Consider the following 27,103-nt stretch of genomic DNA (forward strand, 5'->3'; position numbering starts at 1 on the left):
ACAGCTGGAGAACACTGGGGAACAGCTGGAGAACACTGGGGAACAGCTGGTCAGAACACTGGGGAACAGCTGGAGAACACTGGGGAACAGCTGGAGAACAGCTGGAGAACAGCTGGAGAACACTGGGGAACAGCTGGAGAACACTGGGGAACAGCTGGAGAACACTGGGGAACAGCTGGAGAACCGCTGGTCAGAACACTGGGGAACAGCTGGAGAACACTGGGGAACAGCTGGAGAACACTGGGGAACAGCTGGAGAACACTGGGGAACAGCTGGAGAACACTGGGGAACAGCTGGAGAACAGCTGGGGAACAGCTGGAGAACACTGGGGAACAGCTGGGGAACAGCTGGAGAACAGCTGGTCAGAACACTGGGGAACAGCTGGAGAACACTGGGGAACAGCTGGAGAACAGCTGGTCAGAACACTGGGGAACAGATGGAGATCACTGGGGAACAGCTGGAGAACAGCTGGAGAACAGCTGGTCATAACACTGGGGAAGAGCTGGAGAACACTGGGGAACACTGGAGAACAGCTGGTCAGAACACTGGAGAACAGCTGGAGAACGGCTGGTCAGGTAGAGGTCAACAGCTATCTACCTTAACAGTAGATGGGGCCCACAGTGGAGCTATGAGTGTAACAGTAGATGGGGCCCACGGTGGAGCTATCTACATCAACAGCTATCTACTGCTACATTAACAGTAAATGGGGCCCACGGTGGAGCTATGAGTGTAACAGTAGATGGGGCCCACGGTGGAGCTATAAGTGCAACATAGATGGGTCCCACGGTGGAGCTATGAGTGTAGTAATAGATGGGGCCCACGGTGGAGCTATGAGGGTAATAGTAGATGGGGCCCACAGTAGCGACACACACACACACACACACACACACACACACACACACACACATAGTCAACTTGGTGCTAACTCGCAATGCTAGGTGGGCTACAAACACATCATGTCCGTTATTAAGTAACAGAAAGTACATGTTAAAGTACATGTGCAAATACATGTTACTTCGAAATCCAAGACTTTAATTAAGAAAGTTACCTCCTCCAAAACAAGAGTCCTCTCCTTCCAAAACAAGAGTCCTCTCCTTCCAAAACAAGAGTCCTCTCCTCCAAAACAAGACTCCTCTCCTCCAAAACAAGAGTCCCCTCTTTCGGCTCCTCGCCTCGCGCTGTTAGCAGAGCTAGCGGGGTCGCGCGCTGACTTCTGTTACTCCAGTTGACGACTCCCAAAAGTACTATCCACGCACGCGCAGTACTTCGCAGTACTACTACGTGTACTACTGCAGTAGTACGCACACGCGAGCCGGCAGTATCACTCGGTACTACTCGGAGTCGGACCTCCAGCCGCCATGACGAGAAAACTAGTAGTGAGGAACAGGAAGGGGAGACGGGGGAGGGGAGAGGGGAGGAGTTAGGGAGGGGAGGAGGGGGAGAGGAGAGAGTGGAAGGGGGAGGAGAGAGGGGAGGAGAGGAGGGGAGGAGTTAGGGGAGGGGAGGAGGGGGAGAGGAGAGAGTGGAAGGGGGAGGAGAGAGCAGAGGAGAGGAGGGGAGGAGGAGAGAGATGGGGAGGGGCTGCAAGCGGGGAGGAGGAGAAAGGGGATGTGCATGAGGGAGAGGGGAGGAGGAGAGAGGAGGTGCAGTCCGGGTGTGATTGGCATAATGATGTGTCTGAAACTCAACTCATCTATCTCTGGTTTAGTTCATCTATCTCTAGTTTAGTTCATCTATCTCTGGTTTAGTTCATCTATCTCTGGTTTAGTTCATCTATCTCTGGTTTAGTTCATCTATCTCTGGTTTAGTTCATCTATCTCTGGTTTAGTTCATCTATCTCTAGTTTAGTTCATCTATCTCTGGTTTAGTTCATCTATCTCTGGTTTAGTTCATATATCTCTGGTTTAGTTCATCTATCTCTAGTTTAGTTCATCTATCTCTGGTTTAGTTCATCTATCTCTAGTTTATCATCCTAAAGTCAAACCCTTCAGATCAGAAAATAAGGAGGTTTCCTCTGCATGCTGAGGGAGAGGGAGGAGGAGGAGGAGGAGGAGGAGGAGGAGGAAGGGAGAGAGGAGGAGAGGGAGGAGGAGGAGGAGGAGGAGGAGGAAGGGAGAGAGGAGGAGAGGGAGGAGGAGGAGGAGGAAGGGAGAGAGGAGGAGAGGGAGGAGGGGAGGAGAGGGAGGAGGGGAGGGTGAGAAGGAGAGGGGAGGAGCTCGCAATGCACCCTCTGAGACACCACCACCTCCCAGCACCACCTCCCAGCACCACCTCCCAGCACCAGCAGGTGGTGCCCTGGTTAATATAGGCCAACATACACAAAACATAATCCTAATGTTAATGTAGACCAACATGCACTATTATTATAAACAAAACATGATCCTATTGTTAATGTAGACCAGCATATTATATTGTTATTATAGACAAAACATATTATATTGTAATTATAGACAAAACATATTCTATTGTTATAGACAAAACATATTCTATTGTTATTATAGACAAAACATATTGTATTGTTATATTGTGTTATGTCTGTTGTCTGGCTGTTATATTGTTGTATTGTGTTGTGTCTGTTGTGTGTGTGTTTGTTATATTGTTATAACAGACACACTCAAAGAGAGGAATACAGACGCTCCGTTTGTTAAAAAAGGGTTTTATTTTATAGAAAGAATAATATTTTTCCCATTTCACGGGAACTCATACAGTCGTGTCAGTGGGACATATATATCATGTTAGCTACCTCGGTATATCACCATGGCAACCAGACAGACCATCACCGATCTTCAGAAACTCTTGTGTTAAATAAACAAGTAGAAACAGGTAGAAAAGAAAAGGTGTTAAAGTCTCCTACAGTCCGTCTGAGCAAGCTCGTAGGAATAGAGGTTCAACTGGTTGTGTGTCATCATGGCCGGGTGGAGAACGGGTGGAGAACTACACCCTGCTCCTCGGGTGGAGGGGTGCTGGTGTACGAGCAGAGAAGGCCTCAACCAGGTCCTCTGAACAACGACACAACGTGGGGAAAACAGAACCAGAATCCTGGAAGATCCTGGAGCGTGGAACCTCATTTAGAACAAGGTGTCCGAGCAAAGAACCCAAACAACACACACACACACACACACACACACACACACACACACACGCACACACGCAGGCGTATGTGTGCGACAGAAGGGGGAGGAGCAGACCTTTGGTTAGTAAGAACACACACTGGTTAATGCACTTCCTGTAGCAACATGACTCCTGGTGTCGGTGAGCGGAGGAACAGTGGGACCGCATTACCCATCATGCAAGTGTGCCTGAAACACTTTCAGATGTGACGCTACGACGACACCCCATGCATAGACCTTCTGTCCCGGGAAGACCTCGGAAGACCGGGCCAAGACCGGGACGAGACCGGCTACTCGTCATTATCTAGGAGGGAGCAGACAAGGAGAGAGGGAACAAGGAGAGAGGGAACAAGGAGAGAGGGAACAAGGAGAGAGAGGGAACAAGGAGAGAGGGCAAGGAGAGAGGGAACAAGGAGAGAGAGGGAACAAGGAGAGAGAGGGAACAAGGTGAGAGGGAACAAGGAGAGAGGGGGAACAAGGAGAGAGTGTACAAGGAGAGAGGGAACCAGGAGAGAGAGGGAACAAGGAGAGAGAGGACAAGGAGAGAGGGAACCAGGAGAGAGAGGGAACAAGGAGAGAGAGGACAAGGAGATAGGGAACCAGGAGAGAGGGAACCAGGAGAGAGAGGGAACAAGGAGAGAGAGGGAACAATGAACAAGGAGAGAGAGGACAAGGAGAGAGGGAACAAGGAGAGAGTGTACAAGGAGAGAGGGCTGTTAGCCAGGCTGTGTGTATCCCTCCCTCATCCCCCCTGTGGCAGTGTGAGGGGACCCACCTTCCTGGTAGGCCCCGTCGGCCATGACGAGGTGCAGGATGTTGGGGTACAGGTGCTGGTGCTGGGTCCCCAGGATACTGAGCACCAGGCTGGAGCCCAGCTCGATGCTCTCCTCCTCGTCCTCGTGGATGGCCTAGCACAGAGGGCACGTCACATGACCCGTCACATGACCCCCGTCACATGACCCGTCACATGACCCGTCACGTGAAAATGAGGGGGCATTGAGGAGGAGGTGTAGGGGGTTGAGGAGGTCTAGAGGGGTCTGGGGGTCCTCACCTTGATCTTGTTGTAGGCCTCGATGAAGTTCTCGAAGCCCATGAGCTGCTCCAGGTTGAAGCGCAGCTCCTCCAGACGGCTGAAGATGCTGTCCTGGTGCTGATGCTGCTGCTCTGCCTCCTCCCCACTGCTGTCTGGGGGGGGGGCATGACATCATTACCTGGTGTCTAATGACGTCATTACCTAGAGTCTAATGACGTCATTACCTGGAGTCTAATGACGTCATTACCTAGAGTCTAATGACATCATTACCTAGAGTCTAATGACGTCATTACCTGGAGTCTAATGACGTCATTACCTAGAGTCTAATGACATCATTACCTAGTCTAAAGACATCATTACCTAGAGTCTAATGACGTCATTACCTAGAGTCTACTGACATCATTACCTAGAGTCTAATGACATCATTACCTAGAGTCTAATGACATCATTACCTAGTCTAATGACATCATTACCTAGAGTCTAATGACATCATTACCTAGAGTCTAATTACATCATTACCTAGAGTCTAATGACGTCATTACCTAGAGTCTAATGACATCATTACCTGGTGTCTAATGACGTCATTACCTAGAGTCTAATGACATCATTACCTAGAGTCTAATGACGTCATTACCTAGAGTCTAATGACATCATTACCTAGAGTCTAATGACATCATTACCTAGAGTCTAATGACGTCATTACCTAGAGTCTAATGACATCATTACCTGGAGTCTAATGACGTCATTACCTAGAGTCTAATGACATCATTACCTAGACTCTAATGACATCATTACCTAGAGTCTAATGACATCATTACTTAGAGTGTAATGACGTCATTACCTAGAGTCTAATGACATCATTACCTAGAGTCTAATGACGTCATTACCTAGAGTCTAATGACATCATTACCTAGAGTCTAATGACATCTTTACCTAGTCTAATGACATCATTACCTAGTCTAATGACATCATTACCTAGTCTAATGACATCATTACCTAGAGTCTAATGACATCATTACCTAGAGTCTAATGACATCATTACCTAGTCTAATGACATCATTACCTACAGTCTAATGACATCATTACCTGATGTCTAATGACATCATTACCTAGAGTCTAATGACATCATTACCTAGAGTCTTATGACATCATTACCTAGAGTCTTATGACATCATTACCTAGAGTCTAATGACATCATTACCTAGAGTCTAATGACATCATTACCTAGAGTCTTATGACATCATTACCTAGAGTCTTATGACATCATTACCTAGAGTCTAATGACATCATTACCTAGAGTCTAATGACATCATTACCTCAGTAGCCATCGCCAGTCAGGGTGGAACGGTAAGGGTAATACCATCATAACATCATTAATCACCTGAGTGCCACTCCTCATTGAGCTGACTGTTTCTGCTGTGCTCCTCCTCCTCCTCGACGCCGTTGGTCAGCAGATCTTCCACCTCCTCCTCATCTCCAGGGCTTCCATTGGACTCCTCCTCCTCCTCCTCCTCCTCTTCCTCCTCCTCCTCCTCCTCATCATCGTCCTCCACCATGTGGTTCAGCTCCTCCTCCTCCTCCTCAGGAGCCCCTCCCTCCTCCTCCTCAGAAGCTCCTCCCCCCTCACGGAGGGGCGGGGCTGCACACCCTTCTGGGTTCCCGTTGAAGTCTCCTTCTCGCTCCTCCTCCTCCTCTGGGGGGCTCCCGGGGAAGTCCCCGCCCTCCTCCTCTTCCTCCTGGAGGAGTCGCTCCATGGAGGCCCTGAGTTCCCTCAGGTCCTCATCCTCGTAGCCGCTGGCAACACAGCAGCCTCTGGTTAGCACTGCTAACTAGCCCACATACAGCACGATGCTAACTACGCTTACCTGTAGCATGTAGAAGGCTGCTACTATGCTAACGTGGTACACAGCCATGTCAGCCACACAGCGTACTGGGAGCTAGGCTCACATGCTACGTAGCATAGCGAGCTCTCACAGCATGGTAGCAATAGCAGCTACATATGAAACATGAACTCATTAGATATATTAACAGCGTGATGGTTTCTCCTGTAGATACCAGTACGGCCCACTAGGGGACTGGTTTGATATCTCAACTCTCTGGACTTACTCCTCAGCCTCTGATTGGTCGTCGTCCTTAGCCTCCAGTTGGTTGTCGGGGGCAACGGCCGGGTCATCGCCGGGGGCGACCGTGGAGCTGAAGAGAAGACTCAGGTCGGGCAGAGAGCAGGTCCTCAGCATCTACACACACACGCACATACACACACACAAACACACACACACACACACACACACACACACACACACACACACACACACACACACACACACACACTAATGAGTCTGCTGTGTGTTATGATAATCACGTGCCAATAGCAGCGTGAGCGGTTTGAAAGATACGCAGTGTTGGTCTGTGTGTGGCGGTGTGTGTAGCGGTGTGTGTATTAGTGTGTGTGTAGCAGTGGTGTGTGTGTAGCGGTGTGTGTAGCAGTGTGTGTGTAGCAGTGTGTGTAGTGGTGTGTGTAGCGGTGTGTGTGTGTAGCGGTGTGTGTGTGTGTAGCGGTGTGTGTAGCAGTGTGTGTGTAGCAGTGTGTGTAGCAGTGTGTGTAGCGGTGTGTGTGTAGCAGTGTGTGTAGCAGTGTGTGTAGCGGTGTGTGTGTAGCAGTGTGTGTAGCGGTGTGTGTAGCAGTGTGTGTAGCGGTGTGTGTGTAGCAGTGTGTGTAGCGGTGTGTGTAGCAGTGTGTGTAGCGGTGTGTGTAGCAGTGTGTGTAGCAGTGTATGTAGCGGTGTGTGTGTAGCAGTGTGTGTAGCGTGTGTATGTAGCAGTGTGTGTAGCAGTGTGTGTGTAGCAGTGTGTGTAGCGGTGTGTGTAGCGGTGTGTGTGTAGCAGTGTGTGTATCAGTGTGTGTAGCGGTGTGTGTGTAGCAGTGTGTGTAGCAGTGTGTGCGGCGGTGTGTGTCCCAGAGAGCTGTGGACCATGTGACACCTCTTCCTTCATGGTAACATGAACATTACATGGTAACATGAACATTACATGGTAACATGAACATTACATGGTAACATGAACATTACATGGTAACATGAACATAACATGGTAACATGAACATAACATGGTAACATGAACATTACATGGTAACATGAACATTACATGGTAACATGAACATTACATGGTAACATGAACATTACATGGTAACATGAACATAACATGGTAACATGAACATTACATGGTAACATGAACATTACATGGTAACATGAACATTACATGGTAACATGAACATTACATGGTAACATGAACATTACATGGTAACATGAACATAACATGGTAACATCTATAAATTCCCCGGCAGCTCCCAGAACATCTGCCCCTCGTCCACCATCACCTGCCCTCTGCAACGACCTCTGGGTCACCGTGACGACCCCCTCCTCCCTTTGGACCGAAGTCATCTCCATGAACCTCGTTCCCTGTGCGTGAGCGAGTGAGTGAGTGAGTGAGTGAGTGAGTGAGTGAGTGAGTGAGTGAGTGAGTGAGTGAGTGAGTGAGTGAGTGAGTGAGTGAGTGAGTGTGTGTGTGTGTGAGTGAGTGAGTGAGTGAGTGAGTGAGTGAGTGAGTGAGTGAGTGAGTGTGTGTGTGTGTGTGTGAGTGAGTGTGTGAGTGAGTGAGTGAGTGAGTGAGTGAGTGAGTGAGTGTGTGTGTGTGTGAGTGAGTGTGTGTGAGTGTGTGTGCGTCACCTTGGGGTTGGGGGAGTCAAACAGGCCGGCTGACAGCCCCAGCAGGAGGTCCCGGTGCTGGGAGGAGCGCAGGGGGGAGACGGAGCGGGAGCGGGAGGCCAGGGAGCAGGAGGAGTCGTCCAGGGAGGACTGGGCCGAGAGGAGGGCCAGGGTCCGCCGGTGGGCGGGGCTACACAGCCGCGAGAAGAGAGGCTCCTCCCACAGGGGCGGAGCTAGGAGGGGGGAGAGGAGTTAGAGGAGAGGAGGAGAGACAGATTTAACAACCAAAGAACCCCCCCCCCCCTCCCTACGTTTCTGTGATTGACGGGCAAGCTGGCTCCTCTGATGTCAAACCATGCCTTTAGCCAGACCCCCTGCTGACGGACCGGAGACCCCAGGTCGTGCTCATGGGATTCATTCCGTCTTGAGCCTAAACTTCTCAATAAAGATGTTTTTCAGGCGGCCTGCGCCTCAGGAGGCAGAGCGGGTCGTCTGGTAACCTGAGGGTTGCTGGTTTGGTCGCCCTGGGGGGCTGACTCCGCCGTCGGGGTGTGAATGTGTGCATGAATGGGTGAAAGTGAGGCAGTATTGTAAAGCGCTTTGAGCGGCCACTGGTTGGAAAAGCGCGGTATACGTGCCGTCACTTTACCATTACTCATGGTGGGGATGAGCAGTGATGAACGGAGAGAAGGACTCACCTGCTGGGTCGGAGGGCTTCTCCGCCGTCTCTGCTGGGGCCACGGCGCCCTCTGGTGGCCTGAGAGAGAACAACAGCTCAGCCTCCGCCGGGACCCAGTGTGTGTGTGTGTGTGTGTGTGTGTGTGTGTGTGTGTGTGTGTGTGTGTGTGTGTGTGTGTGTGTGTGTGTGTGTGTGTGTGTGTGTGTGTGTGTGTGTGTGTGTGTGTGTGTGTGTGTGTGTGTGTGTGTGTGTATGACATGTGTGTCTAAGAAGGTGTGCGATCTGTGTGTGTGTTCTATCGCCATGGTGACTTACTGGGGGGGCGACGGCTGCCAGACCTGCTTCACCTCAGCGGGGGGGCGTGCACGTTGCTGCGTGCACGCCCCCAGAACCACGGCCTCCAGGTCCAGGGGGTCTGCAGGGTCAGAGGTCAGAGGTCAGAGAGGCGTGATGTCTGGCTGTCTGTCTGTCTGGCTGAGTGTCTGACTGTCTGTCTGACTGGCTGTGTGTCTGTCTGACTGGCTGAGTGTCTGTCTGTCTGGCTGAGTGTCTGTCTGTGTGTCTGACTGGCTGTGTGTCTGGCTGAGTGTCTGACTGTCTGGCTGAGTGTCTGTCTGTCTGTCTGACTGGCTGTGTGTCTGGCTGAGTGTCTGACTGTCTGTCTGACTGGCTGTGTGTCTGTCTGACTGGCTGAGTGTCTGACTGACTGGCTGAGTGTCTGTCTGTGTGTCTGACTGTCTGTCTGACTGGCTGAGTGTCTGACTGTCTGTCTGGCTGAGTGTCTGTCTGTGTGTCTGACTGTCTGTCTGACTGGCTGAGTGTCTGACTGTCTGTCTGGCTGAGTGTCTGTCTGTGTGTCTGACTGTCTGTCTGACTGGCTGAGTGTCTGACTGTCTGTCTGACTGTCTGTCTGACTGGCTGAGTGTCTGACTGTCTGTCTGACTGGCTGAGTGTCTGTCTGTCTGACTGGCTGAGTGTCTGACTGTCTGTCTGTCTGACTGGCTGAGTGTCTGACTGTGTGTCTGACTGTCTGTCTGACTGTCTGAGTGTCTGACTGTCTGAGTGTCTGACTGGCTGAGTGTCTGTCTGTGTGTCTGACTGTCTGTCTGACTGGCTGAGTGTCTGACTGTCTGTCTGGCTGAGTGTCTGTCTGTGTGTCTGACTGTCTGTCTGACTGGCTGAGTGTCTGACTGTCTGTCTGGCTGAGTGTCTGTCTGTGTGTCTGACTGTCTGTCTGACTGGCTGAGTGTCTGACTGTCTGTCTGACTGTCTGTCTGACTGGCTGAGCGTCTGTCTGTGTGTCTGACTGTCTATCTGACTGGCTGAGTGTCTGGCTGTCTGTCTGTCTGGCTGAGTGTCTGACTGTCTGTCTGACTGGCTGTGTGTCTGTCTGACTGGCTGAGTGTCTGACTGACTGACTGAGTGTCTGTCTGTGTGTCTGACTGTCTGTCTGACTGGCTGTGTGTCTGTCTGACTGGCTGAGTGTCTGACTGACTGGCTGAGTGTCTGTCTGTGTGTCTGACTGTCTGTCTGACTGGCTGAGTGTCTGACTGTCTGTCTGACTGGCTGAGTGTCTTTCTGTGTGTCTGACTGTCTGTCTGACTGGCTGAGTGTCTGACTGTCTGTCTGACTGGCTGAGCGTCTGTCTGTGTGTCTGACTGTCTGTCTGACTGGCTGAGTGTCTGACTGTCTGACTGGCTGAATGTCTGACTGTCTGTCTGACTGGCTGAGTGTCTGACTGTGTGTCTGACTGTCTGAGTGTCTGACTGTCTGTCTGACTGGCTGAGTGTCTGTCTGTGTGTCTGACTGTCTGTCTGACTGGCTGAGTGTCTGACTGGCTGTCTGTCTGACTGGCTGAGTGTCTGACTGTCTGTCTGACTGGCTGTGTGTGACTGTCTGTCTGAGTGTCTGTCTGTCTGTCTGTCTGAGTGTCCCACTAACCCAGGATCTCTGTGAGGTCAGAGGTCGGTCCAGGTCCGGGGTCTGCCCCGGGTCCAGCACCAGGACCCTGATCCAGATCAGGGACGGGAGCCATGACCCACCCCTCCTCCTGACCTCTGACCCGGGGGTCCGATAGGGGAGCAGCGGTGGGGCTGGGTCCCTCCCCCTCCCCCAGGTGGGATTTATCTGGGAGGAACAATCAATTAACAATCAATTAACAATCAATTAACAATCAATTAACAATCATCAATCAATCCTGGAGGATTAAGACACAGGTCCTCCCATAGGGGAGGGGCTAGTCTAGGTTAGGGTCTTCTGATTGGCTGATATCGGCACTGTGCGGTACGCTGTATAGGTTGGAGATGGTGCTGGAGAGGTGGAGGAGGAGGAGGAGGAGGAGGAGGAGGAGGAGGAGGAGCAGGAGGAGGAGCAGCAGGAGGAGGAGGACCAGGAGGACTCACCCTGGCAGGGGCTGCTGTCTCCCAGTATTGTCTGGGTGAGAGACTGAAGCTCCGCCTCCTGTAGGACCCGGAGCACCAGGCTGTCGGGACTCCGCCCCCATGCCTTCCTAGGCCCCTCCCCAAAGGCCACACCCATCCTGATCACCTCACCCACAGTCTGGTCTGAAACACACAGGGCATAGGAGTGAGTTAGAGTGAGTTAGGCTGTAGGGAGAGTGAGTTAGACTGTAGGGAGAGTGAGTTAGAGTGAGTTAGGCTGTAGGGAGAGTGAGTTAGAGTCTGTAGGGAGAGTGAGTTAGGCTGTAGGGAGAGTGAGTTAGAGTGAGTTAAGCTGTAGGGAGAGTGAGTTAGGCTGTAGGGAGAGTGAGTTAGGCTGTAGGGAGAGTGAGTTAGACTGTAGGGAGAGTGAGTTAGGCTGTAGGGAGAGTGAGTTAGAGTGAGTTAGACTGTAGGGAGAGTGAGTTAGGCTGTAGGGAGAGTGAGTTAGAGTGAGTTAGTCTGTAGGGAGAGTGAGTTAGGCTGTAGGGAGAGTGAGTTAGGCTGTAGGGAGAGTGAGTTAGACTGTAGGGAGAGTGAGTTAGGCTGTAGGGAGAGTGAGTTAGGCTGTAGGGAGAGTGAGTTAGTCTGTAGGGAGAGTGAGTTAGGCTGTAGGGAAAGTGAGTTAGACTGTAGGGAGAGTGAGTTAGAGTGAGTTAGGCTGTAGGGAGAGTGAGTTAGAGTCTGTAGGGAGAGTGAGTTAGGCTGTAGGGAGAGTGAGTTAGGCTGTAGGGAGAGTGAGTTAGACTGTAGGGAGAGTGAGTTAGACTGTAGGGAGAGTGAGTTAGAGTCTGTAGGGAGAGTGAGTTAGAGTCTGAAGGGAGAGTGAGTTAGTCTGTAGGGAGAGTGAGTTAGGCTGTAGGGAGAGTGAGTTAGAGTGAGTTAGGCTGTAGGGAGAGTGAGTTAGACTGTAGTGAGAGTGAGTTAGGCTGTAGGGAGAGTGAGTTAGACTGTAGGGAGAGTGAGTTAGACTGTAGGGAGAGTGAGTTAGAGTCTGTAGGGAGAGTGAGTTAGGCTGTAGGGAGAGTGAGTTAGACTGTAGGGAGAGTGAGTTAGAGTGAGTTAGGCTGTAGGGAGAGTGAGTTAGAGTCTGTAGGGAGAGTGAGTTAGGCTGTAGGGAGAGTGAGTTAGACTGTAGGGAGAGTGAGTTAGAGTGAGTTAGGCTGTAGGGAGAGTGAGTTAGACTGTAGGGAGAGTGAGTTAGAGTGAGTTAGGCTGTAGGGAGAGTGAGTTAGAGTCTGTAGGGAGAGTGAGTTAGGCTCTAGGGAGAGTGAGTTAGAGTGAGTTAGGCTGTAGGGAGAGTGAGTTAGGCTGTAGGGAGAGTGAGTTAGGCTGTAGGGAGAGTGAGTTAGAGTGGGTTAGTCTGTAGGGAGAGTGAGTTAGGCTGTAGGGAGAGTGAGTTAGACTGTAGGGAGAGTGAGTTAAGTGAGTTAGGCTGTAGGGAGAGTGAGTTAGAGTCTGTAGGGAGAGTGAGTTAGGCTGTAGGGAGAGTGAGTTAGGCTGTAGGGAGAGTGAGTTAGACTGTAGGGAGAGTGAGTTAGACTGTAGGGAGAGTGAGTTAGAGTCTGTAGGGAGAGTGAGTTAGAGTCTGAAGGGAGAGTGAGTTAGTCTGTAGGGAGAGTGAGTTAGGCTGTAGGGAGAGTGAGTTAGAGTGAGTTAGGCTGTAGGGAGAGTGAGTTAGACTGTAGTGAGAGTGAGTTAGGCTGTAGGGAGAGTGAGTTAGACTGTAGGGAGAGTGAGTTAGACTGTAGGGAGAGTGAGTTAGAGTCTGTAGGGAGAGTGAGTTAGGCTGTAGGGAGAGTGAGTTAGACTGTAGGGAGATTGAGTTAGAGTGAGTTAGGCTGTAGGGAGAGTGAGTTAGAGTCTGTAGGGAGAGTGAGTTAGGCTGTAGGGAGAGTGAGTTAGATTGAGTTAGGCTGTAGGGAGAGTGAGTTAGGCTGTAGGGAGAGTGAGTTAGGCTGTAGGGAGAGTGAGTTAGAGTCTGAAGGGAGAGTGAGTTAGTCTGTAGGGAGAGTGAGTTAGAGTCTGTAGGGAGAGTGAGTTAGGCTGTAGGGAGAGTGAGTTAGAGTCTGAAGGGAGAGTGAGTTAGTCTGTAGGGAGAGTGAGTTAGGCTGTAGGGAGAGTGAGTTAGAGTGAGTTAGGCTGTAGGGAGAGTGAGTTAGACTGTAGTGAGAGTGAGTTAGGCTGTAGGGAGAGTGAGTTAGACTGTAGTGAGAGTGAGTTAGGCTGTAGGGAGAGTGAGTTAGACTGTAGGGAGAGTGAGTTAGACTGTAGGGAGAGTGAGTTAGAGTCTGTAGGGAGAGTGAGTTAGGCTGTAGGGAGAGTGAGTTAGACTGTAGGGAGAGTGAGTTAGAGTGAGTTAGGCTGTAGGGAGAGTGAGTTAGAGTCTGTAGGGAGAGTGAGTTAGGCTGTAGGGAGAGTGAGTTAGGCTGTAGGGAGAGTGAGTTAGGCTGTAGGGAGAGTGAGTTAGACTGTAGGGAGAGTGAGTTAGACTGTAGGGAGAGTGAGTTAGAGTCTGTAGGGAGAGTGAGTTAGAGTCTGAAGGGAGAGTGAGTTAGTCTGTAGGGAGAGTGAGTTAGGCTGTAGGGAGAGTGAGTTAGAGTGAGTTAGGCTGTAGGGAGAGTGAGTTAGACTGTAGTGAGAGTGAGTTAGGCTGTAGGGAGAGTGAGTTAGACTGTAGGGAGAGTGAGTTAGACTGTAGGGAGAGTGAGTTAGAGTCTGTAGGGAGAGTGAGTTAGAGTGAGTTAGGCTGTAGGGAGAGTGAGTTAGGCTGTAGGGAGAGTGAGTTAGGCTGTAGGGAGAGTGAGTTAGGCTGTAGGGAGAGTGAGTTAGAGTCTGTAGGGAGAGTGAGTTAGAGTGAGTTAGGCTGTAGGGAGAGTGAGTTAGGCTGTAGGGAGAGTGAGTTAGGCTGTAGGGAGAGTGAGTTAGGCTGTAGGGAGAGTGAGTTAGGGTGAGTTAGGGGCTATTCTGGGGGTACCGGCGTTGATGCAGCTCTCGTTGAGGGTCTGCTGGCCCAGGGCCAGAACCACAGGAGCTCCGGCCTCCCACCTCCTCCTGTCTCCTCCTGAGCCCGGCCGCTCCTCCGAGGGAGGGGGGGCCTGGTCCTGCTGGGGGGGAGGAGCAGGGACCACAGGGCCCGCGGGGAGGGGAGGAGCTGGGGGGTCGACAGGAGCCGGTGGGTCTAGAGGAGCAGGGGGAGGAGGAGGAGGAGGAGAGAGAGGAGCTGAGGGTTCCTCCTCCACTGGACTCTGGAGCTGGCGGTTCTGATTCAGCCTCCGGAGGATCTCCTTCTTCTCCCTCTGGAGAGGAGAGAGGAGGCAGGGCGGGGTCAGAGGTCGGCCGGGGTCACAGAGGTCGGCCGGGGTCACTGTGTGTGTGGAGCTGTACCTGGATCTCAGCCGTCTCCGTCTTCAGCGCGTCTTCATTACGGACCGAGTTCTGCAGACAGGAAACCAGCTAACTAGTAGTACCACAGTAATCCTTCTGGTAACTAGTAGTACTACATTAATCCTCCTGGTAACTAGTATTACTACAGTAATCCTACTGGCAACTAGTTAGTGGAGGTAACTACTTGTACTGACCGCTCCGACCTCCTTCAGAGCCGTTGTCATGGAAATGGCGGGCAGAGGGGGGGGGTCAGCAGGGTCTAGATTCTCCCGGGGGTCAGAGGTCGGCTCTATCGAGCTGACCTGCGAACCCGCGTCTCCTCCGGCTGCCACGGCGACCTTCACCCCGCGGGCCACCAGCTGGGGAGCAGAGCAGAGGGGCTAGGCTCACGGCTAACAGAGCGCTAACGGGCTAGCCTCTACGTAGCCCCGCGGGCCACCAGCTGGGGAGCAGAGCAGAGGGGCTAGGCTCACAGCTAACAGAGCGCTAACGGGCTAGCCTCTACGTAGCCCTGCGGGACCCGCCTGGGGGTGGGGGGGTGAGGAGAGGATGAAGACCACGGATCTGGGAGGAGGAGGAGGGTTCTTCGCGTTGAGAGGGTTGCTCGTAACCCACGGCAACATGGAGACACAGGTGATCTCCACCCGTGACGTAGCGATCCAGCTTCAACAACAGACTCAGCTGTTCAGAGTTCACCTGGACTCTGCACAGCCTCCTGGCCCTTAAACAGTCCTTAGCATCGCGTCTCACCCAGGCGTCACCTAGCTGCCCTTGATGTAGACGGGGAACGGGTTAACCTAGTGATGGTTAGTGCTTGGTCCTATGAACATCCTGACCGTACAAATGTACTTGTTGTCAGTCGCTAGGGTGAGACACGATGCTAAGCACGTCTGCTAAACGCCGCAGGTGGCGAGCCAGGTGGAGCCAGAGGTGGAGGTTCAGGGTAGGGCTGGGCGATATGGGCCAAAATGAATATCTCAATATTTTTTTACTATATCTCGATACACAATATATATCTCGATATATTTTGAATCTCCTCTAGAGCACATCATTAATGCTCGATTCAACCATGTCTGGCATAAAGTTACTACATGTTATAATAATTTGAGTATTCCTGAAACATAAGTCTGCATGTAGATTACATGAAACAACATATTGTTAAAACTCATTAGTGCTTTCTATTGGAAGAATTTGGAACTTGCACATAAGAAAAGGAAAATCACAGCAAGTTAGATTTACCAACACATCATTTATTCAAACCGTTAATTATTTTCGAGCAAAAACAGAGCTCAAAGCCGTTTTTTGTTCCATATCTTCCTTTCGGTAGCCAAACCACTGCCAGACGACGGATCCTGTACTATTCTTTTTTGAAACCAAATCCTCCGTTTCCATCATCTTTTCTCTCTCTCCCGCTGTTCTCACTCAACGGTAGGAGATGAGTGACCGGTCGCTGTTCTCACTCACCGGTCGCGTGTGTGACGTCACACACGCGACCGTCACACACGCGCATAGAATCCTAGAATCTCGCGGGGGGAGTGAGTGTGTTTAATGCATATGAGTCTGTGAGGCAGAGAGCCACAGGAAAGAGCGAGAGAAGGGAACACAACGAGTATGCCGGCGGCGGCAAAAAGAAACATTACGTGCCAATTTGTATTCGATGTTCGCGACAGGGGCATTTTATACATCGCCTGGAGAACATCTCGCGATACATCGCATATATTCGATATATCGCCCAGCCCTAGTTTAGGGGCAGTAATAGGTGGAGCCAGAGGTGGAGGTTTAGGGGCAGTAATAGGTGGAGCCAGAGGTGGAGGTTTAGGGGCAGTGATAGGTGGAGGAGGCGGTGTTCTTACGTGCTCCTCCCAGGCCTTCTGAGACGCCTCCTTCCTCCTCCTCTCCAGATGCTCCTGCAGCACGGCCGCCCGCACACTGGCCTTGGCCTACAAATACACACACACACACACACACACACACACACACACACACACACAATCATATAAGATATAAAAATATAATATTATGATATAGTATTATAATAATATTATATAGTAACATAATAACATAATATAGTAATATGATAATACTATATAGTAATATAATATAATATAGTTATATGATAATACTATATAGTATTATAATATAATAATATAATACTATATAGTAATATAAGATAGTAATATGATAATACTATATAGTAATATAAGATAGTAATATGATAATACTATATAGTAATATAATATAGTAATATGATAATACTATATAGTAATATAATATAATATAATAATATGATAATACTATATAGTAATATAATATAATAATACTATATAGTAATATAATATAGTAATATGATATAGTAATATGATAATACTATATAGTAATATAATATAATATAGTAATATGATAATACTATATAGTAATATAATATAATAATATTATAATACTATATAGTAATATAATATAATATAGTAATATGATAATACTATATAGTAATATAATATAGTAATATGATAATACTATATAGTAATATAATATAGTGATATGATAATACTATATAGTAATATAATATAGTAATATGATAATACTATATAGTAATATCATACAGTAATATGATAATACTATATAGTAATATAATATAATAATATTATAATACTATATAGTAATATAATATAAGATAGTAATATGATAATACTATATAGTAATACTATATAGTAATATGATATTACTATATAGTAATATAATATAATAATATGATAATACTATATAGTAATATCATATAGTAATATGATAATACTATATAGTAATATAATATAAGATAGTAATATTATAATACTGTATAGTAATATGATATAATAATATGATAATACTATATAGTAATATAATATAATATAGTAATATGATAATACTATATAGTAATATCATATAATAATATGATAATACTATATAGTAATATAATATAATAATATGATAATACTATATAGTAATATAATATAATATAGTAATATGATAATACTATATAGTAATATCATATAATAATATGATAATACTATATAGTAATATCATATAATAATATTATAATACTATATAGTAATATAATATAGTAATATGATAATACTATATAGTAATATAATATAGTAATATGATATAGTAATATGATAATACTATATAGTAATATAATATAATATAGTAATATGATAATACTATATAGTAATATAATATAATATAGTAATATTATAATACTATATAGTAATATAATATAATATAGTAATATGATAATACTATATAGTAATATAATATAGTAATATGATAATACTATATAGTAATATAATATAGTAATATGATTATACTATATAGTAATATAATATAGTAATATGATAATACTATATAGTAATATCATACAGTAATATGATAATACTATATAGTAATATAATATAATAATATTATAATACTATATAGTAATATAATATAAGATAGTAATATGATAATACTATATAGTAATACTATATAGTAATATGATATTACTATATAGTAATATAATATAATAATATGATAATACTATATAGTAATATCATATAGTAATATGATAATACTATATAGTAATATAATATAAGATAGTAATATTATAATACTGTATAGTAATATGATATAATAATATGATAATACTATATAGTAATATAATATAATATAGTAATATGATAATATTATATAGTAATATCATATAATAATATGATAATACTATATAGTAATATAATATAATAATATGATAATACTATATAGTAATATAATATAATATAGTAATATGATAATACTATATAGTAATATCATATAATAATATGATAATACTATATAGTAATATCATATAATAATATTATAATACTATATAGTAATATAATATAGTAATATGATAATACTATATAGTAATATCATATAATAATATGATAATACTATATAGTAATATAATATAATAATATGATAATACTATATAGTAATATAATATAATATAGTAATATGATAATACTATATAGTAATATCATATAATAATATGATAATACTATATAGTAATATCATATAATAATATGATAATACTATATATTAATATAATAATGTGGGGTACGTGCAGCGTCTGGCCTCCAGGGGGAGTATGGGCGGGTTGGGAGCGCACCGGATCGGCTGGGGGGTTGGACCTGACTGTGGACACCTGCTCGCAATCAGGCCAATAAGGGAGTGTGTACTTATGTGCCTGCTTTGCGTTGTAGGAGGATCGGGAGCAGAGAGGGAGGACTGAAGCACATGGACGATCGCTGCAAGACATCCCCAGAGACGCTCCCTGCGACCTCCTTGGAGGACGCACCATTTGTGATTTGTTGAACCATCCATAGTCTAAATAAACGACTTGCTTGTGATGAAAAGCAACCCTGGTGTCCATGCGCTCTCTGGATCCACTACAAATCATATTATATAATAATATAATATAATATAGTAATATGATAATATAATACAGTAATATAATATTATATAGTACAGTACATGAGGGGGCGTGTGATTGGCTGACCTTCAGCACCTCTATCTTCTTCCTGCGTAGCTCCGCCTCCTCACTGGACCCGACGCTGTCCGAGCCGTCGCTGTCGTACTGGAACAGAGAGCGGGTCACTTCCTGTGTGCACTTCCTGTCATGCTCAGTAGAGGCGTGCGGCGCGTCTTACCTTCTCCCCTCTCATCCGAGCCTTCATCTGCTGCCGCTCGTTGAAGTTCTGCAGCCGGATCTGACGGAGGCGGGTTAGGTACTCCTGAGACAGACAGACAGACAGACAGACAGACAGACAGGCAGGCAGACAGACAGACAGACAGACAGACAGACAGACAGACAGACAGACAGACAGGCAGACAGACAGACAGACAGACAGACAGACAGACAGGCAGACAGACAGACAGACAGACAGACAGACAGACAGACAGACAGACAGACAGACAGACAGACAGACAGGTGTAAGAACACACACAGACCACTAACACACAGCAGCACACGGTGTAGGATATTGCATGGTGGTGTAGGGTGGTGTAGGGGGGGTGTAGGGTGGTGTAGGGTGGTGTAGGGGGGGTGTAGGGTGGTGTAGGGTGGTGTAGGCGGGGTGCATGGTGGTGTAGGGTGGTGCACGGTGGTGTAGGGTGGTGTAGGGTGGTGTAGGGGGGGTGTAGGGTGGTGTAGGGTGGTGTAGGGTGGTGTAGGGGGGGTGTAGGGTGGTGTAGGGTGGTGTAGGGTGGTGTAGGGGGGGTGTAGGGGTGGTGCATGGTGGTGTAGGGGTGGTGCACGGTGGTGTAGGGGTGGTGCATGGTGGTGTAGGGGTGGTGCACGGTGGTGTAGGGTGGTGTAGGGTGGTGTAGGGTGGTGTAGGATGGTGTAGGGTGGTGTAGGGTGGTGTAGGGGGGGTGTAGGGGGGGTGTAGGGTGGTGTAGGGGGGGTGTAGGGTGGTGTAGGGTGGTGTAGGGGGGGTGTAGGGTGGTGTAGGGTGGTGTAGGGGGGGTGTAGGGTGGTGTAGGGGTGGTGTAGGGTGGTGTAGGGGGGGTGCACGGTGGTGTAGGGTGGTGTAGGGTGGTGTAGGGGGGGTGTAGGGTGGTGTAGGGTGGTGTAGGGGGGTGTAGGGGGGGTGTAGGGGTGGTGCATGGTGGTGTAGGGGTGGTGCACGGTGGTGTAGGGTGGTGTAGGGTGGTGTAGGATGGTGTAGGGTGGTGTAGGGTGGTGTAGGGTGGTGTAGGGGTGGTGCATGGTGGTGTAGGGGTGGTGCATGGTGGTGTAGGGTGGTGTAGGGTGGTGTAGGATGGTGTAGGGTGGTGTAGGGTGGTGTAGGGTGGTGTATGGTGGTGTAGGGGTGGTGCACGGTGGTGTAGGGGTGGTGCATGGTGGTGTAGGGTGGTGCATGGTGGTGTAGGATGGTGTAGGGTGGTGTAGGGTGGTGTATGGTGGTGTAAAGCCCAGGCAGGAACAACAGAAAGCATTCAGGACCAAAAAACGAACCAAATCATGAGTTGAAACCGAAGCCGATGGTGGAGGTGGAGGAGGAGGTTTTGGAGGTGGTGCAGGTGGAGCCGTTAGATGTTAATAATAATCATAATATGAAGAACAGAAGATAAACAATAAGGACGGTGGAGCAAACCGACCATGAGGAACGAGCAGCTGACACATGCACCCAGCACCGGGGGAGGGGCCTGGGGGGGGTGAGGACCTGGTTCATACCTCCTCCTCCTGATTGGCCCGGGGCCTCCTGAAGCGGTGAGGCCCCGCCCCCCGGCTCCCGTAGACCGCCGCCCCGTTCTGCCGCGCCCCCTACGGTCAACCACACCTTAGAACCAGAAACACCACCCGGAGCCTCCACCCAGAGACACAGACCTCCACCCTCCACCCGGAGGCAGAGACACCACCCTCCACCCAGAGACACAGGGCCTCCACCCAGGCCTCAGAACCAGGGGGTATTCAGCAGGAAGGTGGGGTCACAGGTCAGGAAGGTGGTGTAGAGGTGGGGGTACCTACCAGCTGTCCCTCCGCCCGGACCTTGTTCAGCATGGCCTCTCTCTTCCGCTGCAGGAACTGCTCCACCTGGCAGCCCCGGCCCGCCCCCACCTGGGCCCGGTGCCTGGGGAGACACAGGTCAGTACTGTCTAACCCCGACCTGTCTCTGTACTGTCTAACCCCTACCTGCTCCTTAATGACCTGTCTGTACTGTCTAACCCCTACCTGCTCCTTAATGACCTGTCTCTGTACTGTCTAACCCCTACCTGCTCCTTAACGACCTGTCTCTGTACTGTCTAACCCCTACCTGCTCCTTAATGACCTGTCTCTGTACTGTCTAACCCCTACCTGCTCCTTAATGACCTGTCTCTGTACTGTCTAACCCCTACCTGCTCCTTAATGACCTGTCTCTGTACTGTCTAACCCCTACCTGCTCCTTAACGACCTGTCTCTGTACTGTCTAACCCCTACCTGCTCCTTAACGACCTGTCTGTGTACTGTCTAACCCCTATCTGCTCCTTAACGACCTGTCTCTGTACTGTCTAACCCCTACCTGCTCCTTAACGACCTGTCTCTGTACTGTCTAACCCCTACCTGCTCCTTAATGACCTGTCTCTGTACTGTCTAACCCCTACCTGCTCCTTAATGACCTGTCTCTGTACTGTCTAACCCCTACCTGCTCCTTAATGACCTGTCTCTGTACTGTCTAACCCCTACCTGCTCCTTAATGACCTGTCTCTGTACTGTCTAACCCCTACCTGCTCCTTAATGACCTATCTCTGTACTGTCTAACCCCTACCTGCTCCTTAACGAAGGTCTTGATCATTATTGACAACAGGACTAATGTACTTTGGTTCTAGTGATGTGTAGTTAGTTGTGTAGTTTGTGGTTGAGTTTGTGGCTAGTTTGTTGTGTAGTTTGATGTGTAGATCCAGGGGAAAACATAACCTCTCCGTGGAACATGAGTTCCATTCTGAGGACGTCTGTGTGTGTTAGTAACGCCATGACAACCAGCAGTCAACACGGTCAACAAAGAGCGTTCCCTCGACAACGGGTGAAACTTGTTGCTGCACACACACACACTGAAGAGATCTGGGATAGACAGTCACTAGAGGAGGCTACGACCTGTTCATGTTACAGATTATAGATTATTGATGATCAGAGACCCAAATGTATTGATAGACAGACAATAGAGACCTGTTGATGTCGGCCTGTATGTATAGGGGATAGATGATAGGTGACACACCTGTTGGCCTGTCTGGAGACAGACTGCATAGGGGATAGATGATAGGTGATAGGTGATAGATGATAGGTGATAGATGTTAGGGGATAGGTGATAGGTGATAGATGTTAGGGGATAGGTGATAGGTGATAGGTGATAGATGATAGGTGATAGGTGATAGATGTTAGGGGATAGGTGATAGGTGATAGGTGATAGATGATAGGTGATAGGTGATAGGTGATAGGTGATAGGTGATAGGTGATAGGTGATAGGGGATAGGTGATAGGTGATAGACCTGTGGATGTGGGCCTGTCTGGAGACAGACTGCAGTCTCTGGATTTCCTTGCGGACGGCGTCAGGGTTTTGGGGGGGTTGCGGCCCGGCAGCAGCAGGAACACCCCTGATACACACACAGACACACACACTGTTACACACACACACAAACAAAGATACACACACACACACACACACATATATATATATACACTATTATACACACACACACACACATAGTTGTGCGTTAGCGTGTAGTTGCGTGTTAGTGCGTAGTTGTGCGTTAGTGTTTGCAGTGTGTAGTTGTGGGTTAGTGTGTAGCTGTGCGTTAGTGTTTGTAGTGTGTAGATGTGCGTTAGTGTGTAGTTGTGCGTTAGTGTTTGTAGTGTGTATTTGTGCGTTAGTGTTTGCAGTGTGTAGTTCTGCGTCAGTGTGTTGTGTTTCCGTACCAAACTGGGCTGGGCTGCCCTCCCTGGACAGGTTTGTGTGGTAGTTGAGCGTTAGTGTGTAGTTGTGCGTTAGTGTGTAGTTGTGCGTCAGTGTGTTGTGTGTCCGTACCGCACTGGGCTACCCTCCCTGGACAGGTTTGTGTGGTAGTGATCGTAGCCCGCCCTGCCGTTTGCGGGGACTATAGCAGAGGGCGGGGCCTGTGCCGGACAGGGGGCGGGGCCTATGCAAAGGGAGGGGCCAGCACCAGGCCCCGCCCCCCCGGCCCTCTTGCCGAAACCCTGAAGATTACAAACAGAGTCTGTGGTCAAAGACAGGACCTGGAACGACCAACCCCCCAGCCGTTCATTGATGTAGAGGAGGGGTCCGGGGGTCGTACCTTCCTCTCCGGGCTGCCCCCCCCGCTGGCTCCCAGGACGTGCTTCCAGCCCTGCTCCCGCGCCTGGTTGATCCGGTTCATCTGGAGGTCAGAGGTCACGCAGTGAGAGGTCAGAGGTCAGGTCCCCTCTGAGGTGCCCTCTGACCCCTCACGCTGCCCAGCAGCACCCACCTTCTCCCTCTCGTAGCTCTTCACCTGGCCCGCCTTCAGCAGCAGCACCTGGAGGCACCACGGGGGAGGAGTTAGAGGGGGGGGTGGAGGAGGGTGGAGGTGAAGGAGTGACGAAGGGCGTGGCCTCACCTGCTCCTTGTGTTTCCTCTCCTTCTCCAGCAGCTCCGCGCGTTTCTTCCGGACCGCGTCCTGCAACACCACAGAGAGCCCTGTCAACGGGCTGGGGCCGGCACCCTGCTGGGGCCCCCACCCTGCTGGGGCCCCCACCCTGCTGGGGCCGGCACCCTGCTGGGGCCCCCACCCTGCTGGGGCCGGCACCCTGCTGGGGCCCCCACCCTGCTGGGGCCGGCACCCTGCTGGGGCCCCCACCCTGCTGGGGCCGGCACCCTGCTGGGGCCCCCACCCTGCTGGGGCCTCCACCTTGCTGGAGCCCCCACCCTGCTGGGGCCCCCACCCTGCTGGGGCCGGCACCCTGCTGGGGCCCCCACCCTGCTGGGGCCTCCACCCTGGGGCCTAGTCTCCAGTCTAGCACCTCCTGCTCTAGTCTAGCACCTCCTGCTCTAGTCTCCAGTCTAGCACCTCCTGCTCTAGTCTCCAGTCTAGCTCCTCCTGCTCTAGTCTACCACCTCCTGCTCTAGTCTAGCACCTCCTGCTCTAGTCTACCACCTCCTGCTCTAGTCTAGCACCTCCTGCTCTAGTCTCCAGTCTAGCTCCTCCTGCTCTAGTCTAGCACCGCCTGCTCTAGTCTAGCACCTCCTGCTCTAGTCTCCAGTCTAGCACCTCCTGCTCTAGTCTCCAGTCTAGCTCCTCCTGCTCTAGTCTCCAGTCTAGCACCTCCTGCTCTAGTCTAGCTCCTCCTGGAGGAGGTCTTACGGGGGGCTAGAGGGGCTCCATCCTGTACCTCGTGTTTCTTCCTCTCGTCCTCCGCGTGACTCACTCTCCTCTGGGGGGCGGCGGCCTGCACACACACACACACACACACACACACACACACACACACACACACACACACACACACACACACACACACACACACACACACACACACACTTAGTCTCAGTCCAATGGTTTAGTGGGAGTTAGTCTCAGTCTGGGCGTTGCTGAGTGGGGGTCAGTCTGATGGTTTAGTGGGGGTTAGTCTGGGGGTTAGTTTCAGTCTGTGGGTTAGTCTGGGGGTTGGTCTCAGTCTGGGGGTCAGTCTCAGTCTGGGGTTAGTCTGGGGGTTAGTCTCAGTCTAGGGGTTAGTGGGGGTTAGTCTGGGGGTTTGTCTGGGGTTAGTCTGGGGGTTAGTTTCAGTCTGGGGGTTAGTGGGGGTCAGTCTCAGTCCGGGGTTAGTCTGGGGGTTAGTCTCAGTCTAGGGGTTAGTGGGGGTTAGTCTGGGGGTTAGTCTCAGTCTAGGGGTTAGTGGGGGTTAGTCTGGGAGTTAGTTTCAGTCTAGGGGTTAGTGGGGGTTAGTCTGGGGGTTGGTCTCAGTACTCACCACTCTCGGTCTCCTGGCTCCCTCTGAAACCCTCCTGGCCGCTAGAGGAACGCCGTACTTGGCAGCGGGTTTCGTGATCTTCTGAGCCGGGGAGAGGAGGGTGGAGGCCTGGGCTGGACGCTTCGCTGCTACACAACACAACACAACACAAGACGACACAACACAACACAACACGCAGACCTCAGATCAGTGCTGCTTTTAGAGCTGTTCCGATACTATTTTTTCCTTCCCGATACCAATTCTGATTCCTGAACTTACTGCCAACCTTTTTATTTCTGACTTTGATCATTAACATTTATAATCTATTATTATAATTCCATCAGTATTCTTGTAGTTAATCGTGAGCATCAATGTTTTTCCGACTTTAATCCAGCTCGGAGAAGACTTTCCACCCCTGACCGTTAACGAACGCAGGATCCCAGCGTAGTGTTGGTGATGTTCTAGCGAGTCACATGATGCACCAGATAGACACAGAGACTTTCGTACTCAATACTAGATACTGGTATCGGTATCGGGACAGCTCTAGCTCCTTTACCCACGAAGACTCCGCCCTGGGAGTGGGGCTTACCTGGGAGTCCCGGGGCCACGCCCCCTGGAGGCTGCTTGTGGAGGAAGGCGGGGCTGAACTCCTGAGCGATGATCTGGAAGACGAGAGAACAACGATCAGAGCGGACCCAGATCCAGACCTGACACCCCGACCTGAGACCTGAGACCCGGACCCGGACCTGAGGTCCCTACCTGGGGACTGAGGCCCCTGGGGACTGAGACCTGGGGGTCCCTACCTGGGGACTGAGGCCCCTGGGGACTGAGACCTGGGGGTCCCTACCTGGGGACTGGGGCCCCTGGGGGTAAGTACCTGGGGACTGAGGCCCCTGGGGACTGAGACCTGGGGGTCCCTACCTGGGGACTGGGGCCCCTGGGGGTAAGTACCTGGGGACTGAGGCCCCTGGGGACTGGGACTTGGGGGTCCCTACCTGGGGACTGAGGCCCCTGGGGACTGGGACCTGGGGGTCCCTACCTGGGGACTGAGGCCCCTGGGGGTAAGTACCTGGGGACTGAGGCCCCTGGGGACTGGGACTTGGGGGTCCCTACCTGGGGACTGAGGCCCCTGGGGACTGGGGCCCCTGGGGGTAAGTACCTGGGGACTGAGGCCCCTGGGGACTGGGGCCCCTGGGGGTAAGTACCTGGGGACTGAGGCCCCTGGGGACTGGGACCAGGGGGTCCCTACCTGGGGACTGAGGCCCCTGGGGACTGGGACCAGGGGGTCCCTACCTGGGGACTGAGGCCCCTGGGGACTGAGACCTGGGGGTCCCTACCTGGGGACTGAGGCCCCTGGGGACTGAGACCTGGGGGTCCCTACCTGGGGACTGGGGCCCCTGGGGGTAAGTACCTGGGGACTGAGGCCCCTGGGGACTGGGACCTGGGGGTCCCTACCTGGGGACTGAGGCCCCTGGGGACTGAGACCTGGGGGTCCCTACCTGGGGACTGAGGCCCCTGGGGACTGAGACCTGGGGGTCCGTACCTGGGGACTGAGGAACTTGTGGATCCTGCAGGAGAGGAAGGGCTTCTGCAGCACGGTGCCGACGGAGGGCCGCTCCCGGGGGTTGCGTCGGAAGAGCAGGCCCAGCAGGGAGCGCAGGTCCTGGGAGTAGTGCAGCGATACCGGGGGGTAGGACCCGCGGATGATCTTCAGGACCAGGTTCTTCATGTTCCCCGCCTCAAACTGAGGAGAGACGCAGAAGACTGAACCACAGCTCCGCTCTGATCACTGGATCATCTAGAGCTGCTCTGTGAGAGGGCCAGGGGATGGACAGTATGGGGAGGGCTCACCTTAGCCTAGCCTAGCCTAGCCTAGCGTACCCATGATGGACAGTATGGGGAGGGCTCACCTTAGCCTAGCCTAGCATACCCATGATGGACAGTATGAGGAGGGCTCACCTTAGCCTAGCCTAGCCTAGCCTAGCGTACCCATGATGGACAGTATGAGGAGGGCTCACCTTAGCCTAGCCTAGCGTACCCATGATGGACAGTATGAGGAGGGCTCACCTTAGCCTAGCCTAGCGTACCCATGATGGACAGTATGAGGAGGCTACTCTAGGCTAGGCCATGCATTAACCATGGGGACTCAGGGGAGTAGAGCATGAGGCTCTTGGAGGGCTGAGAGGAGCATTGGAGGCAGGATACTTACAGCATGCTTTAGGGTACACATCTCATACAGCACACAGCCCAGGGCCCAGATATCACTGCAGGGACGGACAGACAGACGGCATGGTGAGCT

General features: G+C 50.2%; 2 protein-coding genes across 3 annotated transcripts in view; both read right to left on the reverse strand.

The window, feature by feature from the left end:
* sh3rf1 (SH3 domain containing ring finger 1) overlaps positions 1–1,355 on the reverse strand; it is a 16,669-nt gene extending 15,314 nt beyond the window's left edge. The window contains exon 1 of the mRNA XM_079739933.1: positions 1,049–1,355. The gene's annotated coding sequence lies outside the window, so the exon portion shown is untranslated. The remainder of the gene's footprint in view (positions 1–1,048) is intronic.
* Positions 1,356–2,672: 1,317 nt separating this feature from the next.
* nek1 (NIMA-related kinase 1) overlaps positions 2,673–27,103 on the reverse strand; it is a 28,602-nt gene continuing 4,171 nt past the window's right edge. Inside the window, exons 8-34 of one of the 2 annotated variants that reach the window (XM_079739931.1) lie at positions 27,014–27,068; positions 26,348–26,548; positions 25,394–25,466; positions 24,826–24,953; positions 24,247–24,303; positions 23,475–23,534; positions 23,346–23,393; positions 23,175–23,255; positions 22,907–23,076; positions 22,371–22,475; positions 20,875–20,977; positions 19,052–19,135; positions 18,901–18,978; positions 16,205–16,291; positions 14,546–14,710; positions 14,352–14,402; positions 13,942–14,263; positions 10,929–11,090; positions 10,468–10,653; positions 8,842–8,941; positions 8,546–8,604; positions 7,869–8,080; positions 6,250–6,380; positions 5,525–5,937; positions 4,162–4,291; positions 3,886–4,018; positions 2,673–3,414 (exon numbers count right to left, since the gene is read on the reverse strand). In XM_079739931.1, coding sequence (XP_079596057.1) covers positions 3,286–3,414; positions 3,886–4,018; positions 4,162–4,291; positions 5,525–5,937; positions 6,250–6,380; positions 7,869–8,080; positions 8,546–8,604; positions 8,842–8,941; positions 10,468–10,653; positions 10,929–11,090; positions 13,942–14,263; positions 14,352–14,402; positions 14,546–14,710; positions 16,205–16,291; positions 18,901–18,978; positions 19,052–19,135; positions 20,875–20,977; positions 22,371–22,475; positions 22,907–23,076; positions 23,175–23,255; positions 23,346–23,393; positions 23,475–23,534; positions 24,247–24,303; positions 24,826–24,953; positions 25,394–25,466; positions 26,348–26,548; positions 27,014–27,068 — 3,523 coding nt within the window. In that variant the 3' untranslated portion in view covers positions 2,673–3,285. Of the gene's footprint in view, positions 3,415–3,885; positions 4,019–4,161; positions 4,296–5,524; positions 5,938–6,249; positions 6,381–7,868; positions 8,081–8,545; positions 8,605–8,841; positions 8,942–10,467; positions 10,654–10,928; positions 11,091–13,941; positions 14,264–14,351; positions 14,403–14,545; positions 14,711–16,204; positions 16,292–18,900; positions 18,979–19,051; positions 19,136–20,874; positions 20,978–22,370; positions 22,476–22,906; positions 23,077–23,174; positions 23,256–23,345; positions 23,394–23,474; positions 23,535–24,246; positions 24,304–24,825; positions 24,954–25,393; positions 25,467–26,347; positions 26,549–27,013; positions 27,069–27,103 lie in introns of both variants that reach the window. The other variant, XM_079739932.1, reaches the window with a different exon arrangement.

The sequence above is a fragment of the Pollachius pollachius genome (genome assembly GCF_949987615.1).
Source record: "Pollachius pollachius genome assembly, chromosome: 7".
NCBI classification, from domain to species: domain Eukaryota; kingdom Metazoa; phylum Chordata; class Actinopteri; order Gadiformes; family Gadidae; genus Pollachius; species Pollachius pollachius.